Source organism: Tupaia chinensis, unplaced genomic scaffold (genome assembly GCF_000334495.1).
Source record: "Tupaia chinensis unplaced genomic scaffold, TupChi_1.0 Scaffold149184_1, whole genome shotgun sequence".
In the NCBI taxonomy this organism is placed as follows: Eukaryota; Metazoa; Chordata; class Mammalia; order Scandentia; family Tupaiidae; genus Tupaia; species Tupaia belangeri.
The window spans coordinates 447,277-460,075 of NW_006209032.1; the positions used below are offsets into that span (position 1 = coordinate 447,277).

At 56.5% G+C, this 12,799-nt stretch overlaps 1 protein-coding gene across 4 annotated transcripts in view; it reads left to right on the plus strand.

Moving 5' to 3' along the window:
• The first annotated feature begins 5,140 nt into the window (after positions 1-5,140).
• Positions 5,141-12,799, plus strand: part of CDHR4 (cadherin related family member 4) — an 8,477-nt gene continuing 818 nt past the window's right edge. For 2 of the 4 annotated variants that reach the window (XM_006170946.1, XM_006170947.1), the window contains exons 1-17: positions 5,141-5,245; positions 5,508-5,692; positions 5,822-5,984; positions 6,061-6,152; positions 7,706-7,816; positions 8,890-8,993; positions 9,169-9,305; positions 9,578-9,761; positions 9,853-10,006; positions 10,223-10,316; positions 10,602-10,805; positions 10,885-11,024; positions 11,258-11,408; positions 11,492-11,703; positions 11,897-12,039; positions 12,361-12,417; positions 12,516-12,594. In XM_006170946.1, the coding sequence (XP_006171008.1) occupies positions 5,197-5,245; positions 5,508-5,692; positions 5,822-5,984; positions 6,061-6,152; positions 7,706-7,816; positions 8,890-8,993; positions 9,169-9,305; positions 9,578-9,761; positions 9,853-10,006; positions 10,223-10,316; positions 10,602-10,805; positions 10,885-11,024; positions 11,258-11,408; positions 11,492-11,703; positions 11,897-12,039; positions 12,361-12,417; positions 12,516-12,594 (2,259 nt within the window). In that variant the 5' untranslated portion in view covers positions 5,141-5,196. The remainder of the gene's footprint in view (positions 5,246-5,507; positions 5,693-5,821; positions 5,985-6,060; positions 6,153-7,705; positions 7,817-8,889; positions 8,994-9,168; positions 9,306-9,577; positions 9,762-9,852; positions 10,007-10,222; positions 10,317-10,601; positions 10,806-10,884; positions 11,025-11,257; positions 11,409-11,491; positions 11,704-11,896; positions 12,040-12,360; positions 12,418-12,515; positions 12,595-12,799) is intronic. The other 2 variants (XM_027769304.1, XM_006170948.1) reach the window with 2 other exon arrangements.

Here is a 12,799-nt window from a genome sequence, read left to right on the forward strand (position 1 = left end):
CACGCCTGCTGGATCTTCGCAGAGAGGGCCGGTCTGGCCGGCCAGCGGCGCCCTCACCCTCCGCCCAGCTCCAAGGATCCTCGCTCTGGGTAGATCCCGCCGCCGCCCCAACATCTGGCAGTCGCGCCCCGCCCCCCGCGCCCGAGCCAATGGGGCGGGGCGGGGCTAAAGCGGCCCCGCCCCTCGGGCCCCGCCGGGTGGGTGACCTGGGTGTACCCTCCCCACTCCGCAGCGGTCCCGGGGCTAGGGGCGGAGCTGTAGCTGGAAGGCCGGCCTGGCCCGGTACCCCTTCCCCGCCCCCAAGCGATCGAGCGAGTCCTGAGTTCATTGTGTGACGCAGGGCAGGGCATTTTCCCCAAGTAGCTTCGGCTTTTGTCCCGTGGTGGAATAGCGGTCCCTTCCAGGGGGCCCGTGCTGCGACCACGTGGGAAGAGCGCCTCGATCGTCAGACTCAGCGACGTCCTGCCCTGTTCTGGGCTCGACCCACTGGACCGCTCTTTAGGCGGGCATCGACACTCCCTGAAAGCGATGGGAGTGGGGTTTGGTCCCTCTGAGCACTTGGGAAGCGCCCGACTTCGCGACAGCGAGCGGGAGGAGCCCCAGCCAAGGCCCAGCCCACAGCCTCGCCGCTGCTAGTCTGGGCCGAGCTAGGCGGGACCGCCCTCTAGCGGGAGCTGACCGCGGGCCGCCAGATCAGCGGCGATCTATGCCTGACACCGCGAGTAGACAGGGGGGCGACACTCTCCGGCCATAGTGGTCAGAGTCTGTTCCCCAGGGGTGCTCCATGATCCGAAACTAGGCTCAAGGGTCCGGACCATCTAGAGATAGACTTGATGTGGCAGCAGGCAGGAAAATGCGAGGAAATGGGGTTGGACTAGCCGGTGGGAAGGCACCCTCAGAGGAGGTCATCTCAGGATGCAGTCTGGGTGAGCCATCACGCCGAGATCAAAAAGAGGCATCCTCTGGGAACCAGCAGTTAGCGTAATGGCTATGTCGCTGGACTCCCACGTAGTCGACCGCGGTTCGCGTCCCGGATCTGGTAGCTTAAAACTCATGCCGGGTGCATGTGTGTGTGTGCCCAAGATCCCGAGAGGAGAATGGAGGAGAAGGGATTGCAGCGTGACCATCCCCCCGGGGAGGGTGATTTCTCGTTTTCTGTCTCTATGTCTCTGTCTGGTGAGTGCACGCACCCTATAGTGAAACACCACCCAGAAGTGAAAAACCCCCAAAAAAAAAAAAAAAAAAAAAAAAAAAAAGAGGCATCCTTGCAGAGGGATGAACACCAACACAAAGACCCTGAAAGGCAAGCTAGACAGAGGGTGTCTGACTGCTGGAGGAGGGGGGCAGTGAAGACCTGGGCGCCACCAGGCTCCCAACAGCTTAGACAGGAAGAAGTCACTTGTTCTGGGTGGAATGGGGAGCCATGGGCTGGCTCCTGTTTAGGTAATAACCAGACTGGAGGATCCTGCCCCCATCCAGGCAAGAGAGCAGAGGGCCTGGGCCTGGGGGGGCAGTTGTACAGAAGGAGGGGTCACTTTTGCATGTTCTGTGCCTAAAATCAAGCCTTGTGGCTGCATGGACATGAGGAAAGAGGCATCCACTTGACTTTGACATTTCTGGCCTGAGCACCCGGTTGGATGGAACTGCCGTGATTTGATGCAGAGAAGCCTGGTCAAGAGTGGATTTGGGGAGGAAAGTCGAACAATAATGTATGTGACCCTCTTGCCTGTTTGACAGCCAAGAGGAGATGCAGCGTCAGCTGTGAGGGGCACGACCCCAGAGTTTGGGAGACAGATCAACCCTGGAGCCGTGGAGCTGAGAGGCAAGGTGTTATTTAAGACTATGAGTCTGGCCAGCCAGGTGGTATGGTGGTTAAGGCAGCTGGATTCCACATGGCCGGCTGTGTGGTCCTGATCCGCTGGCTCGAAAAATACATGGGCAGGGCTGGAGGTGTCTCAGTGGTTGAGGTGCTGAACTTCCACGTGGTTGACCACGATTTGAGTCCCGGACCTGGCAGCTCGAAACTCATGCTGGGCACATGTGTGTGCATGCCCAAAATCCCAAGAGGAGAATGGAGGAGAAGGAATACAGTGTGGCCATCCTCCCGGGAATGATTTCATCTCTCGCTCTCTGTCTCTCTGGAGAGTGCATGTGCCCTATAGCAAAAATCTCTCTTAAAAAAAAAAGATGGGAGACTAGTGAACAGTAAGTCAGGATGGCTAAAGGTGACCCCGAGAAACCCAAGGGCATGATGTCTGCTTATGCCTTCTTTTTTTTTTTTTTTTTTTGGTTTTTGCTATAGGGTGTGTGAGTTCGCCAGACAGACAGAGAGAGACAGAGAGACAGAAAGCGAGAAATCACCCCCCCAGGGGCGATGGTCATGCCGCAATCCCTTCTCCTCCATTCTCCTCTCGGGATCTTGGGCACGCACGCACATGCACCCGGTGTGAGTTTTAAGCCACTGGGTCTGGGACGCGAACCGCGGTCGACTACGTGGGAGTCCAGCAACATAGCCATTACGCTAACTGCTGGTTCCCTGCTTATGCCTTCTTTGTGCAGACCTGCAGAAAAGAACATAAGAAAAATCCGGAGGTCCCTGTCAATTTCCCCAGATTTTCTAAGAAGTGCTCCAAGAGGTGGAAGACAATGTCTGGGAAAGAGAATTCGAAATCTGATGAAATGGCGAAGGTGGATAAAGTACACTATGACCGGGAAATGAAGGATTACGGACCGGCTCAGGGAGGCAAGAAGAAAAAGGACCCTAATGCCCCCAAAAGGCCACTGTCCGGATTCTTCCTGTTCTGTTCAGAATTTCGCCCCAAGATCAAATCCACCAACCCTGGCAAAGAAGCTGGGTGAGGCATGGAGCAACTTACGTGACAGCGAGAAGCAGCTTCACATCAGTAAGGCCGCAAAGCTGAAGGAGAAGCAGAGAAGGATGTTGCCGACTGTAAGTCTAAAGGCAAATTTTGATGGCGCAAAGGGGTCCTGCCCAAGTTGCCTGGAAAAGGGTGGAAGAGGAGGATGAAGACGAGGAGGAGGAGGAATAAAAACCCGTTGCTCTGTCTCCTTGTGAGCCCCTTAGCGTAGGGGAGCGCGGTAATGGCACCTCTCAGTGGAGGCGTGTCTACTGCCCTCACTAGGTTTAACTGCAGAATTGGATCACGATCACGTGTCGCTCAAAGAGCTCTAGAAACTGTCAGTGGTTTACATGAAGTGGCCATGGGTGTCCGGAGCGCCCTGGCCTGTACATATTTCCAAACATTTTTAAAATGAAAAGGCACTCTTATGTTCTCACTCTGTGCCCTTTGCTGTTGGTGTGACAAGGCATTTAAAGATGTCCCTGACATTTTTGTTTTCCTGAATTCGTAAGGTGGTGTTAACTATATGATTATTGGCTAGAAATCCTGAGTTATCAACTGTACCTCTCTCTGGTCTGTAAAGAGAACAGGACAACAGTGACAAACTCTCCGTGCTCCTGGCTCGGTAGAGGCTGCGGGAAGGGCACCTGTTCGCGGGGCCGTGGCTCAGGGCGTGCACTGGGAAGCTGGGCCCGTCGGCTCTGTGTAGGCGTCAGGGTGTCTTGTTCGTACATAGTGACCCAGCGTTCTGCTGCCATTCTAAGCTGTGGTAAAGGGGAGTCGGCTGGCATAAGAAGGGATTGGATTTTTGTGGTAGTTTTAAAGTGCGTTAAGTGTGGTAGTTTTAAAACTTTGTTTTAAATAAACTGTAGGACTCTTCATTGTCAGCAAAGCCAAGAGCCCCTGCATCAATGAAGCGAGAGCCTCTGTACTTAAAACATTTTTGCAACATTCTGTTATTTGTTTTATGTTTAGAATGCTGAAATGTTTTTGAAGTTAAATAAACAGTATTACATTTTTTTAAATTTAACTTTACTTATTTATTCATTTATTTATTTTAATTTGACCAAAGAAGGACAGAGCCAGAGAGAGAAAGGGAGAGAGAGAAAGCAAGCTGCCAGGACCGGGACTCAAACTGTGGTCAGCCATGTGGGAGTCCAGCACTCTTAACCACCATGTCACCTGCCCGCCCCGACAGTATTACCTTTCTAAAAACTGGACCCAGGGGCTTCAAACTCATGCCAGGTGTTTATGCATGCATGCCTAAGACCCCAGGAGGAGAATGAAGGAGAATGGATTTTGTGAGAGGTTTTTGCTATAGGGCACGTGCACTTGCCAGAAAGACAGAGACAGAGAGACAGAAAGCGAGGAATCACCCCCCCCAGGGGGATGGTCACGCCGCAGCACCTTCTCCATTCTCCTCCTGGGATTTTGGGCACACACGCACACGCACCTGGTCTAATTATTTTTTTTTTGAGATATTTTTGCTATAGGGCGCATGCGCTTGCCAGACAGACAGAAAGAGACATAGAGACAGAAAGTGAGAAATCACCCCCCAGGGGGGATGGTCACACCGCAATCCCTTCTCCTCCATTCTCCTCTCGGAATCTTGGGCATGCATGCACATGCACCCGGCATGAGTTTAAGCCACCGGGTCCGGGACGCGAATTGCGGTCGACTATGTGGGAGTCCAATGACATAGCCATTATGCTAACTGCTGGTTCCCCTGGTCTAATTTTCATTCCACCAGGTCCGGTACTTGAACTGCAGAGTTGGCCAGAAGTTTTCTTTCTTTCTTTTTTCTTTTTTTCCCTAGAGGATGTGTTTTCTCAGTAGGAAGAGACAGAGAGAAGACAAGAAAGCACCACTCCATAGGGGCTGGTCATGCAATAACCCCATCTCCTGCATTTCTTCCTCCGTTAGGGATTTTGGGCAGAGAATGTTCTAAGGTGAGGGGGCGCTCACCTTTTTGGACTTCAGACTCTGTAGGGTAGCAGATCCGAGGCCCGATTTTCCTGGTCACTGTGCTTGCTCTCTCTCCAAACACTGCATGACCAGTTTCCCCATCTGAAGCTTCATTCTTCTCCCTCACATCCACTTAGGGTTTTGATAACCAAGGGGGTGTTCACTGGGGGCCATGGAAAGGGATTTTCCAGGTCTCTGGAAGGCTGCCAGGGGTCTAGAACTCACTCGCCGGGGATGGGTGGGGCTAGAATCTGGGAGGCCCAGGAGTCCCGCCTGCCCAGCTGTGTTTGAGCAACTGACCTGGCAACGGGGTGGGCCTGACAAACAGCCCGGCTTTCTGAAGCCTCCTGTGCTGTGTCTTCGGGCCACCATGGTGCTGCTCAGGCTCCTGGTACACCTTTTTGCTCTGGCTGTCTCTGGTGAGGAGCTGGTGGGTGGAGGACCCTTCTCAGCTGTGGCACCGTGGAGGGCAGGGGCAGGGAGAGAGCCAGGAAGGGGGAGGGTCTAAACCCTCGTTCTTGACTAAGTTCTCACTCCTCCTCTGTGATGTGGGAATGAGGGAGACCTGAGCTGTTGGTCCCAAGATGTGGCCAGGTATATGGGCAAAGGGCGGGACCGTGCTGGTGTGTGTGGGCACAGAAGCCCCCGGGGACTCCAGCCTGAACCCTCTGCTCCTCACAGACCTCCACAGCCTGCCCTGGTTCATCAACATCTCTGAGAGCTTGGGCCCTGGCAGCGTCCTTTGGTCTTTCTCCTTCAACTGCTCCTCCGACACGGCCACCTTCGAGCTGCTCAGTGTGCAGCCACCCACCACCTTCTTCAATGACCCCAGCTTGGCTGGGTGGCAGGGGACCTATGTGGGCAAGGTAGTCTTGTGGACGCAGCTAGGGACTGTGGGGGGAGGCGTCTGAGGGCAGACCTCAAACTCCCAAAGCCAGAGGTGGTATGGGGAGCAGAGAGTGGAGGCCCCGTCTGGCACTGCCCACCCCTGACAGGTGACCTTGAGCAGCTCTGCTCGGCTGGATGCCCTGGCGGTGAACCACTATAAGCTGCAGCTACAGTTCACATGCGGCAACCACGTGATGGCGATACCCCTGTCCGTGGATGTGCAGCAAGACCCTGGTCATATCCAGTGTGCTGGTCGCTTTGCCAGCCCAGGTGAGGCCAGAGGCAGCAGGTAAGGGGTGGGCAGGCCTTGCCTGAATAGCTCCTTCCTGATCTCTGCTCTGGCCAGCTGGAGAAACCATTCAGGTCCTGGAGACAGTCCCACCTGGGACCCACCTGTATACTCTGCTGCTCCCAGGCCTAGAACACCAGAAAGCCCAGGTGAGTCCAGCACATGGGGCAGAGGGTGACAGGATGGGGGGAGGACACAGAGAGAGGAAGCTCACCCTGCCTGGCCCGACACAGCCTGCAGAGGGACCCTGCAGGGCACCACTGAGCCTCTGCAGCATGCGTGTTCTTGGAGCGAGACACCGAGGGCTGCCAACCCTCAGTGACCCTGTCTGTCTCCACAGGGACATACATCTCAGGGGCTGAATTCTTATAATTCTTCTTTTTTTTTTTTTTTTTTTGAAGAAGTTTTCGCTACAGGGTGTGTGCGCTTGCCAGAAAAAGAGAGACAGAGACAGAAAGCGAGAAATCACCCCCCCAGGGGGGATGGCCATGCCACAATCCCTTCTCCTCCATTCGAATCCTGGCAGCAGTCCTCCCAGAGAAGGCCCTAGTCCAGGGAGGGCCTTCCCTCCGCTGCTTCTCCCAGAGGGTGAAGGTGACTCCTAGTGGGCAGTGGGCCTCTTCTCCCCCTGAAGTCTCCAGGGCTGGCTCTCCCTGAGTAGCTGATACCCCTCAGGGGATTATAAGAGCATTCACCAAAGTTTTTTCAGAAGGAAAAACCAAACTGGATTGCAAATACCTTCAAGAACTGGAGATCAGTAGGGATAGACTGGGCTGGTCAGGTGGCATGGTGGTTAAGGTGGATGGGTCCCGTATGGCCAACTGCTAGGTTCAAGTCCTAGACCTGGTAGCTTGGAAAATACACCAGGTGCATGTGCATGCATGCCCAAAATCCCAAGAAGAGACTGGAGGAGAAGGGACTGCAGCATGGCCATCTACCCTCGGGTGTGCTTTCTTACTTTCTCGCTTTTTCTCTCTGAAGAGGCTACATGCCCTGTAGCAAAATTTAAAATAAATAAATAAAAGAAAGGATAGATCCAGAATTTTAAATAAGCATCACAGACATCCTGACATCTGTGGATCCTAGATTCTGAGAATTAAAAGCACAAAAGCACACAGTTGTGGTATTAAAATACTACTATTTACAATGTGATGAAAAATTACATTCCCTGCAACGATTTATCTTTTTTTTTTTTTTTTTTTTTAGAGGTTTTCTCTATAGGGCGCGTGTGCTCGCCAGACAGACAGACAGAGACAGAGAGACAGAAAGCGAGAAATCACCCCCCGGGGGGATGGTCACACCGCAATCCCTTCTCCTCCATTCTCCTTTTGGGATCTTGGGCACGCACGCACACGTGTCCAGCGTGAGTTTTAAGCCACCGGTTCTGAGACCCGAACCGCGGTCAACTACATGGGAGTCCAGCGACATAGCCATTACGCTAACTGCTGGTCCCCTAGGGGCTGAATTCTTTTCAGAATCTTCTGTGTGCTGAATTCTTAACAATTCTGTATCATTTTTGTAATACAAATTTAGTTAAAAAAAAAAAAGTAATTGTTTTAAATGACAAAGGATTAAGGAGCAGGGCCAGGGTTAAGGAGCCCAGGCTAGGGTAAGGGTCAGTGGTGGGGCATGGGGGAGATGCTGACAGGGATGCTTGGGCACAGTGGGCTGTATGGGACCACCAGCATCTCTGTCCCTTCAGATGAGCATTGTCAGTACCCAGGACCCTCCGAACTTCCCTGGACCTTTCTCCATCAATGAGCAGGGTTGGCTGCAGGCACCATCCCAGGGCCTCCAAGGCCAAGCTAAAAAGGTGAGCGTGACCAAAGGCTTGGGTTACCCTTGGACTGGGCAGTTACCCTCTGGGAATGTGCTTGTTCTTGGCCTCATTGGCTCGTGCTGCCTCCCCAGACCTGCACCTGCTGCCCCATGCTGGCCACCCTCCCACCTTGAGCTAGTTCTGTGCTGGGCTCTGGAGTTCCCGAAGGAAAAGGGGTCCCAGGACCAGCAGATGGCATAATGGTTACATTGTGGGATTCCCATGTAGTCGACCACAGTTCAGGTCCCAGACCTGGCGGCTTAAAACTCCCGCTGGGTGCGTGTGTGTGCACGCCCAAAATCCCCAGAGGAAAATGGAGAAGGGATTGTGGCATGACCATCCCCCTGGGGGGTGATTTCTTACTTTCTGTCTGTGTCTCTGGTGCGTGCACGCATCCAATAGCAAAAATCTCTCTCAAAAAAATAAAAATAAAAAAAAAAGAGGGGTCCCTGACACTGGGACCTCACTGGCTTGCTAACAGAGAATGCTTTGGGCAATCATGCATTAGGAGAAAGTTCTAAGTAAACTGGCCAGTGCAGCCTGAAGGAAGAGAAGCTCCCTCTTTAAAACTTCCACCTCTGGGGCCAGCAGATGGCATGGAGGTTGAGGGACTGGGTCCCATGCGGCTGACCCTGTGACTGCGATTTGTGTCCCAGACTAGGAGGCTTGAAAAATCACTGTGGCGCATGTCGAGCATGCCCAAAGTCCCAACTGGAGGACAAGGGCTTGCCGAGTCTCCCACCCCTCCCTGTGATTCCTCACTTTCTCTCTCTTTGGCAAGCGCATGTGCCCTAGAGCAACAACAACAACAACAAAACCCTTCCACCCCTGAGTGAGTGGGTCTTGGCAACTCAAAGATGATCATTCTCACTGTGAATGACTCAGTTACCACCCTTCCGTGGGATTTCACATCCTAGCAGGCTTCATGGCCCAGGGGATAGGCTCCAGCAGGGTGCCAGCTCAGGGAGAAGAGTGCATGTCTGTGGCAGTCCTGAGGGGCTGTTTGAGGGGGCATGGACATGGAGGTGGACATAGGGGCAGCTCTTTCTGTTCTGTGTGCACCCCAGGTCTTCCAGCTGCAGATCTTGGTGTCCTTTGGACAGGGCCAAAGCTGCCGCGGAATGCTGACGGTGAAGGTTTTGCCTGCTCCCTCTGGCCAGGTCTCCTTCTTGTAAGGCTGTCATGAGAGCAGAGTGGGACACGGGGAGGCAGGACCTAGCTCTGGGAATCAGGCGTGGGGAAAGTGCACCCTGGCTCCCATTGCGGGGCAGCCCCAGGGAGGAGCCTGTAGCTCCCACAGGGATGAGAGGGAGTAGGCAGAAGCCCATACCCCTCTTTTGACCCAGGGAGCAGGCCCTGAATGTCACCATCCCCGAGGACCTGGTCCCAGGGAGCGAGGTGGTTCACGTGAGGGCTCGAGGCCGCGATGTGCACTACGAAATCCTCTCCCCCTTGCCCAGCCCACTCTTCTCCATTGGACTCGGTGAGGGGTGTGGGGGTGGGGACAAGTACCAGGAGGTCTCTGCGGCTGGTCCAGAGGTGACTTGTACTCCCTCCTGGCTCCTCTGAGAAACCACCTCCTGCCAGAGCTGCCACTGGGGTGAGGTGGGGTTGGAGGGCCTGGCCTTGCAGGAAGTGGCTGGACCTGCCAGGCTTAGTGGGCTCCTCCCACAGAGGCTAGAGGTGGGGAACCCCAAGCCAGACCGAGCTGGGGCAGGGCCCAACTCTGCATTCCCGCCCGCCTATCCCGCTCAGCTGATGGTGTGGTCAGGACCACTGCACCCCTAGATTTGGCTCGCACCCCAGGTGCAGCGGTCACCAGGCTCCAGGTGAAGGCCTTCAAGAGGCTCCCACCATGGGCCAGTGCTGAGCTCGACCTCACCGTGACCGTGCAACCGGTCAACCGCTGGCCCCCGCGCTGCCTCCCGGCCCTCCTGGTGTGAGTACCCGGAGCCTCGGTGGACTGCTGGGGCCAGAGCCGGGGCTCGCAGCCAGCGGACCCTGCCTTGCTGCCTGCCCTCGTCTCCCAGGACTCAGGTCCCCGAGACCACCCCGGTAGGCACTGTGCTGGACACCATCAAGTGTGCTGACCCGGACTCTGCCGGTGCCACCCTGGACTACCAGCTGTGGGTTCTCAGCCCTCCCAGCCCTGCCAGCCTCTGCCTTCAAGACACAGCTCTTGAGGTGCCCATCACCTGCTCCCAGACCCACTTGTACAGTGCTTGGGACAGAAAGGGGTGGATGGGCCAAGAATCTCTGGGAGCTGAGGCCCACTTCCCCCACCCCCAGTGGGAGGGAGGGGTGCTCGTTGAGCCAGCCTGCTTGCAGTCTGGTAAACAGGACCAGGGTAGGTAATCTGTGGCTGGACGCAGCCCAGTGAGGCTCAAGGCTCTCCTGCAGGTGAATGCCACGCTGGACTGTGACTCTCCTGGGGCCTGCCTCCAGCAGAGAGCCTCCATCTTGGTGCTCGACGATGGACAGCCCCAGATGGCCAGTGAGTGACCATACCCAGGCCTGCACATTCAGGACAGGGCTGATCTGTCCACACTGCCCAGGGCAGAGTCACCTTTCCTCCAGAAACCAGTAGGGCAGAGTTGTTTCCATTTAAGACCCTAAGGGTGTCCTAGAACCCCGGTAGGGGAGGGCTACTGCCCTCCCTTCCTCCAGACCCTCTCTCTCTTTAGACCCCCAATGCAAGGCCAAGTCTCCCTCCTCAGACTCCCAGGGCAGGGCTGGGCACCACCCCAGTCCGGCTCCTTGACTGCCAAATGGCCCCTAGCCGAGGTCCCAGTACTGGTGGTGGTGACACCTGTCAACGAGTTCTCCCCAGCCTGTGCCCCGCGCACGCTCAGAGCCCGGGAGGATGCCTGGCCCTACAGTCTGCTGGGCTCCGTGGTGGGCACGGATATGGATTACCCACGTGACAGCATAGAGTACTACGTATCCGGCGGGGCCACCACCTTCTCTGTGGACCGTCTCAGCGGTACTTCCACCCCGAGGCTGGGAGGAAGGGGCGGAGCGAGAGTTGGCTCTGCGGGTTGAGGCTGTGGCCACCGTTCTAGGGCAGGTTCACCTCCTGGGGCCTCTGGACTACGAGCAGCAGCGGTTGCACAGGCTCACTGTCCTGCTGATTGACCACGGCCAGGACAGGGACCCCACCAGTCACCGCTCGGGCTCCTGTACCATTACCATCGAGGTGGAGGTGAGTCCCAAGGCCTCGGAAAGGGCCGCTTGTTCAGGTGGTCCTCTGGCAGTCTGCTCGCCACTCTGTGCCTCAGTCTCCTCCATGGTTGGCTGGAGGGACTGAGACCTCACCGTGAAAAGCCTCAGAGCCGGAAGCCTGAGGCCTACAGTCTGTGGTGGGAGGAAGCCGTGGGGCTGGCCTGGGATTTGGAAGGGGTTGTCGCCACTCCTGACCTGGCTGCTCTTCTGCAGGATGTGAATGACCACGCCCCTGAATGTGAGCCCCCATTTCAGGAACTCACCATCCACTCTTCCCTGGGCCATAGCGTGGAGGTGACCAAGGTGTCCTGCCGGATCCCCCAGGAGCCACAACGCCAGGCCTTCTCCTATAGCATCGTGGGAGGTGGGAGCCGAAGGGCCCAGGCTGTGGGTGAGGGGCAGGCCAAGACCAGCAAGGGCCTCCTCCTCCTGCCACTCTGCTTTCAGGGAGCGGCCAGGGTGGATTCAGCCTGCAAGGGGCCATGCTGGTGCACAACGACCCCCTGTTGGGGCCGCCCTGGCCCCGCACCTACGAGCTACTGATCCGTGTGGCCGATGCGGGCCCTTCCACCCCGCACCTCAGCACCACAGCCACCATCATTGTGCATGTCATCCCCTGGAGGGCCAGCACAGTGGCCACCAGCACCCGCAGAGCCACAGTGAGGGGCGTCCTCAGGCCCTCTGGGGGTGGGAAAGAGGACCTTGGAGGGTGAGGAGGAACGATGGGGGACGGCATTCCAGGGGAAACTGTAGGGTGCAAAGAGGCCGACAGTGTAGACGAGTGAATCGGGGTGTGGAGCGGCCAGCCTGTGGAGGGGCAGGGCAGGAGTAAGGCTGTGGCCCTCATTTCAGGGACCCTCTATGACAACACCCCTGCTCGTGACAGTCACAGAGTCTTTCTGGCGGCCGGAGCCCTGGTTTGTGGTGGTGCTGACAAGCACTGGTGCCCTCTTTCTCACGGCTCTGAGCTGGCTCCTCAGCAGGTTCCTGCAGGGGTAGGGCTTCGTCGGTTCTTCCCGCCTCCCCAGCCCTCCTGCGGCCCCTGGTGGTGATGGGTGGTGTCAACCTGAAGTTGGATGAAAATGCTCAAGTTGATGGGCCAACAGGAGGAGGCCTTAGATCAGAGTCAGAGGGACACTAGGAGGGACGGGGCACCCTCACTGGCAGAGTCCAGCCTTGGAATGGGTGGCGTGGCTGAGGCTCAAGGCCTGAGATGCAGATACCTGCCCCCACTATGAAGGGACAGCTGAGTCGTGCTCATGCCTGGAGCCAATGCTGCTGCCCTCACGGCTTGGTACCTCCTCCCGGCTTTTTAGGTGGGCACAGGTGTTGCAGGCACCCTGCAGACCAGCCCAGGCTCTGCTGCTGAACAGGTCAGTCTCCTCTGTGTACGTCCAGGCCCAGAAGCCCGTCTCCTCCTTGGGCTGGGGCCCAGTGCCTATCTTGTGCTCCTGCTCTTACTTTACCCCAGCACCCAGGGAACTGAGGGGTCCCTTGAGGGGTTCATGGAGGCACCGAGGATGGAGATGTCCCAGGCACCCAGCAACCTGGTATGTCAGCTCGCCAACCCAAGTAGTGGGCACGGGGGCTGCTCTGGAGTACTCCCCTGCCAAGCCTGCCTCCTTCCCTGTGGATGCTGCCCCCGTGGCAGTGCCTATACCAGCCCCTTCAGGGTGAAGGAGGCATGGACTCCCGGCCCTCCAGGGGCAGGCCTCCATCTGCTCCCCTGGGGGCAGGATTCAGCACATGCCGCTT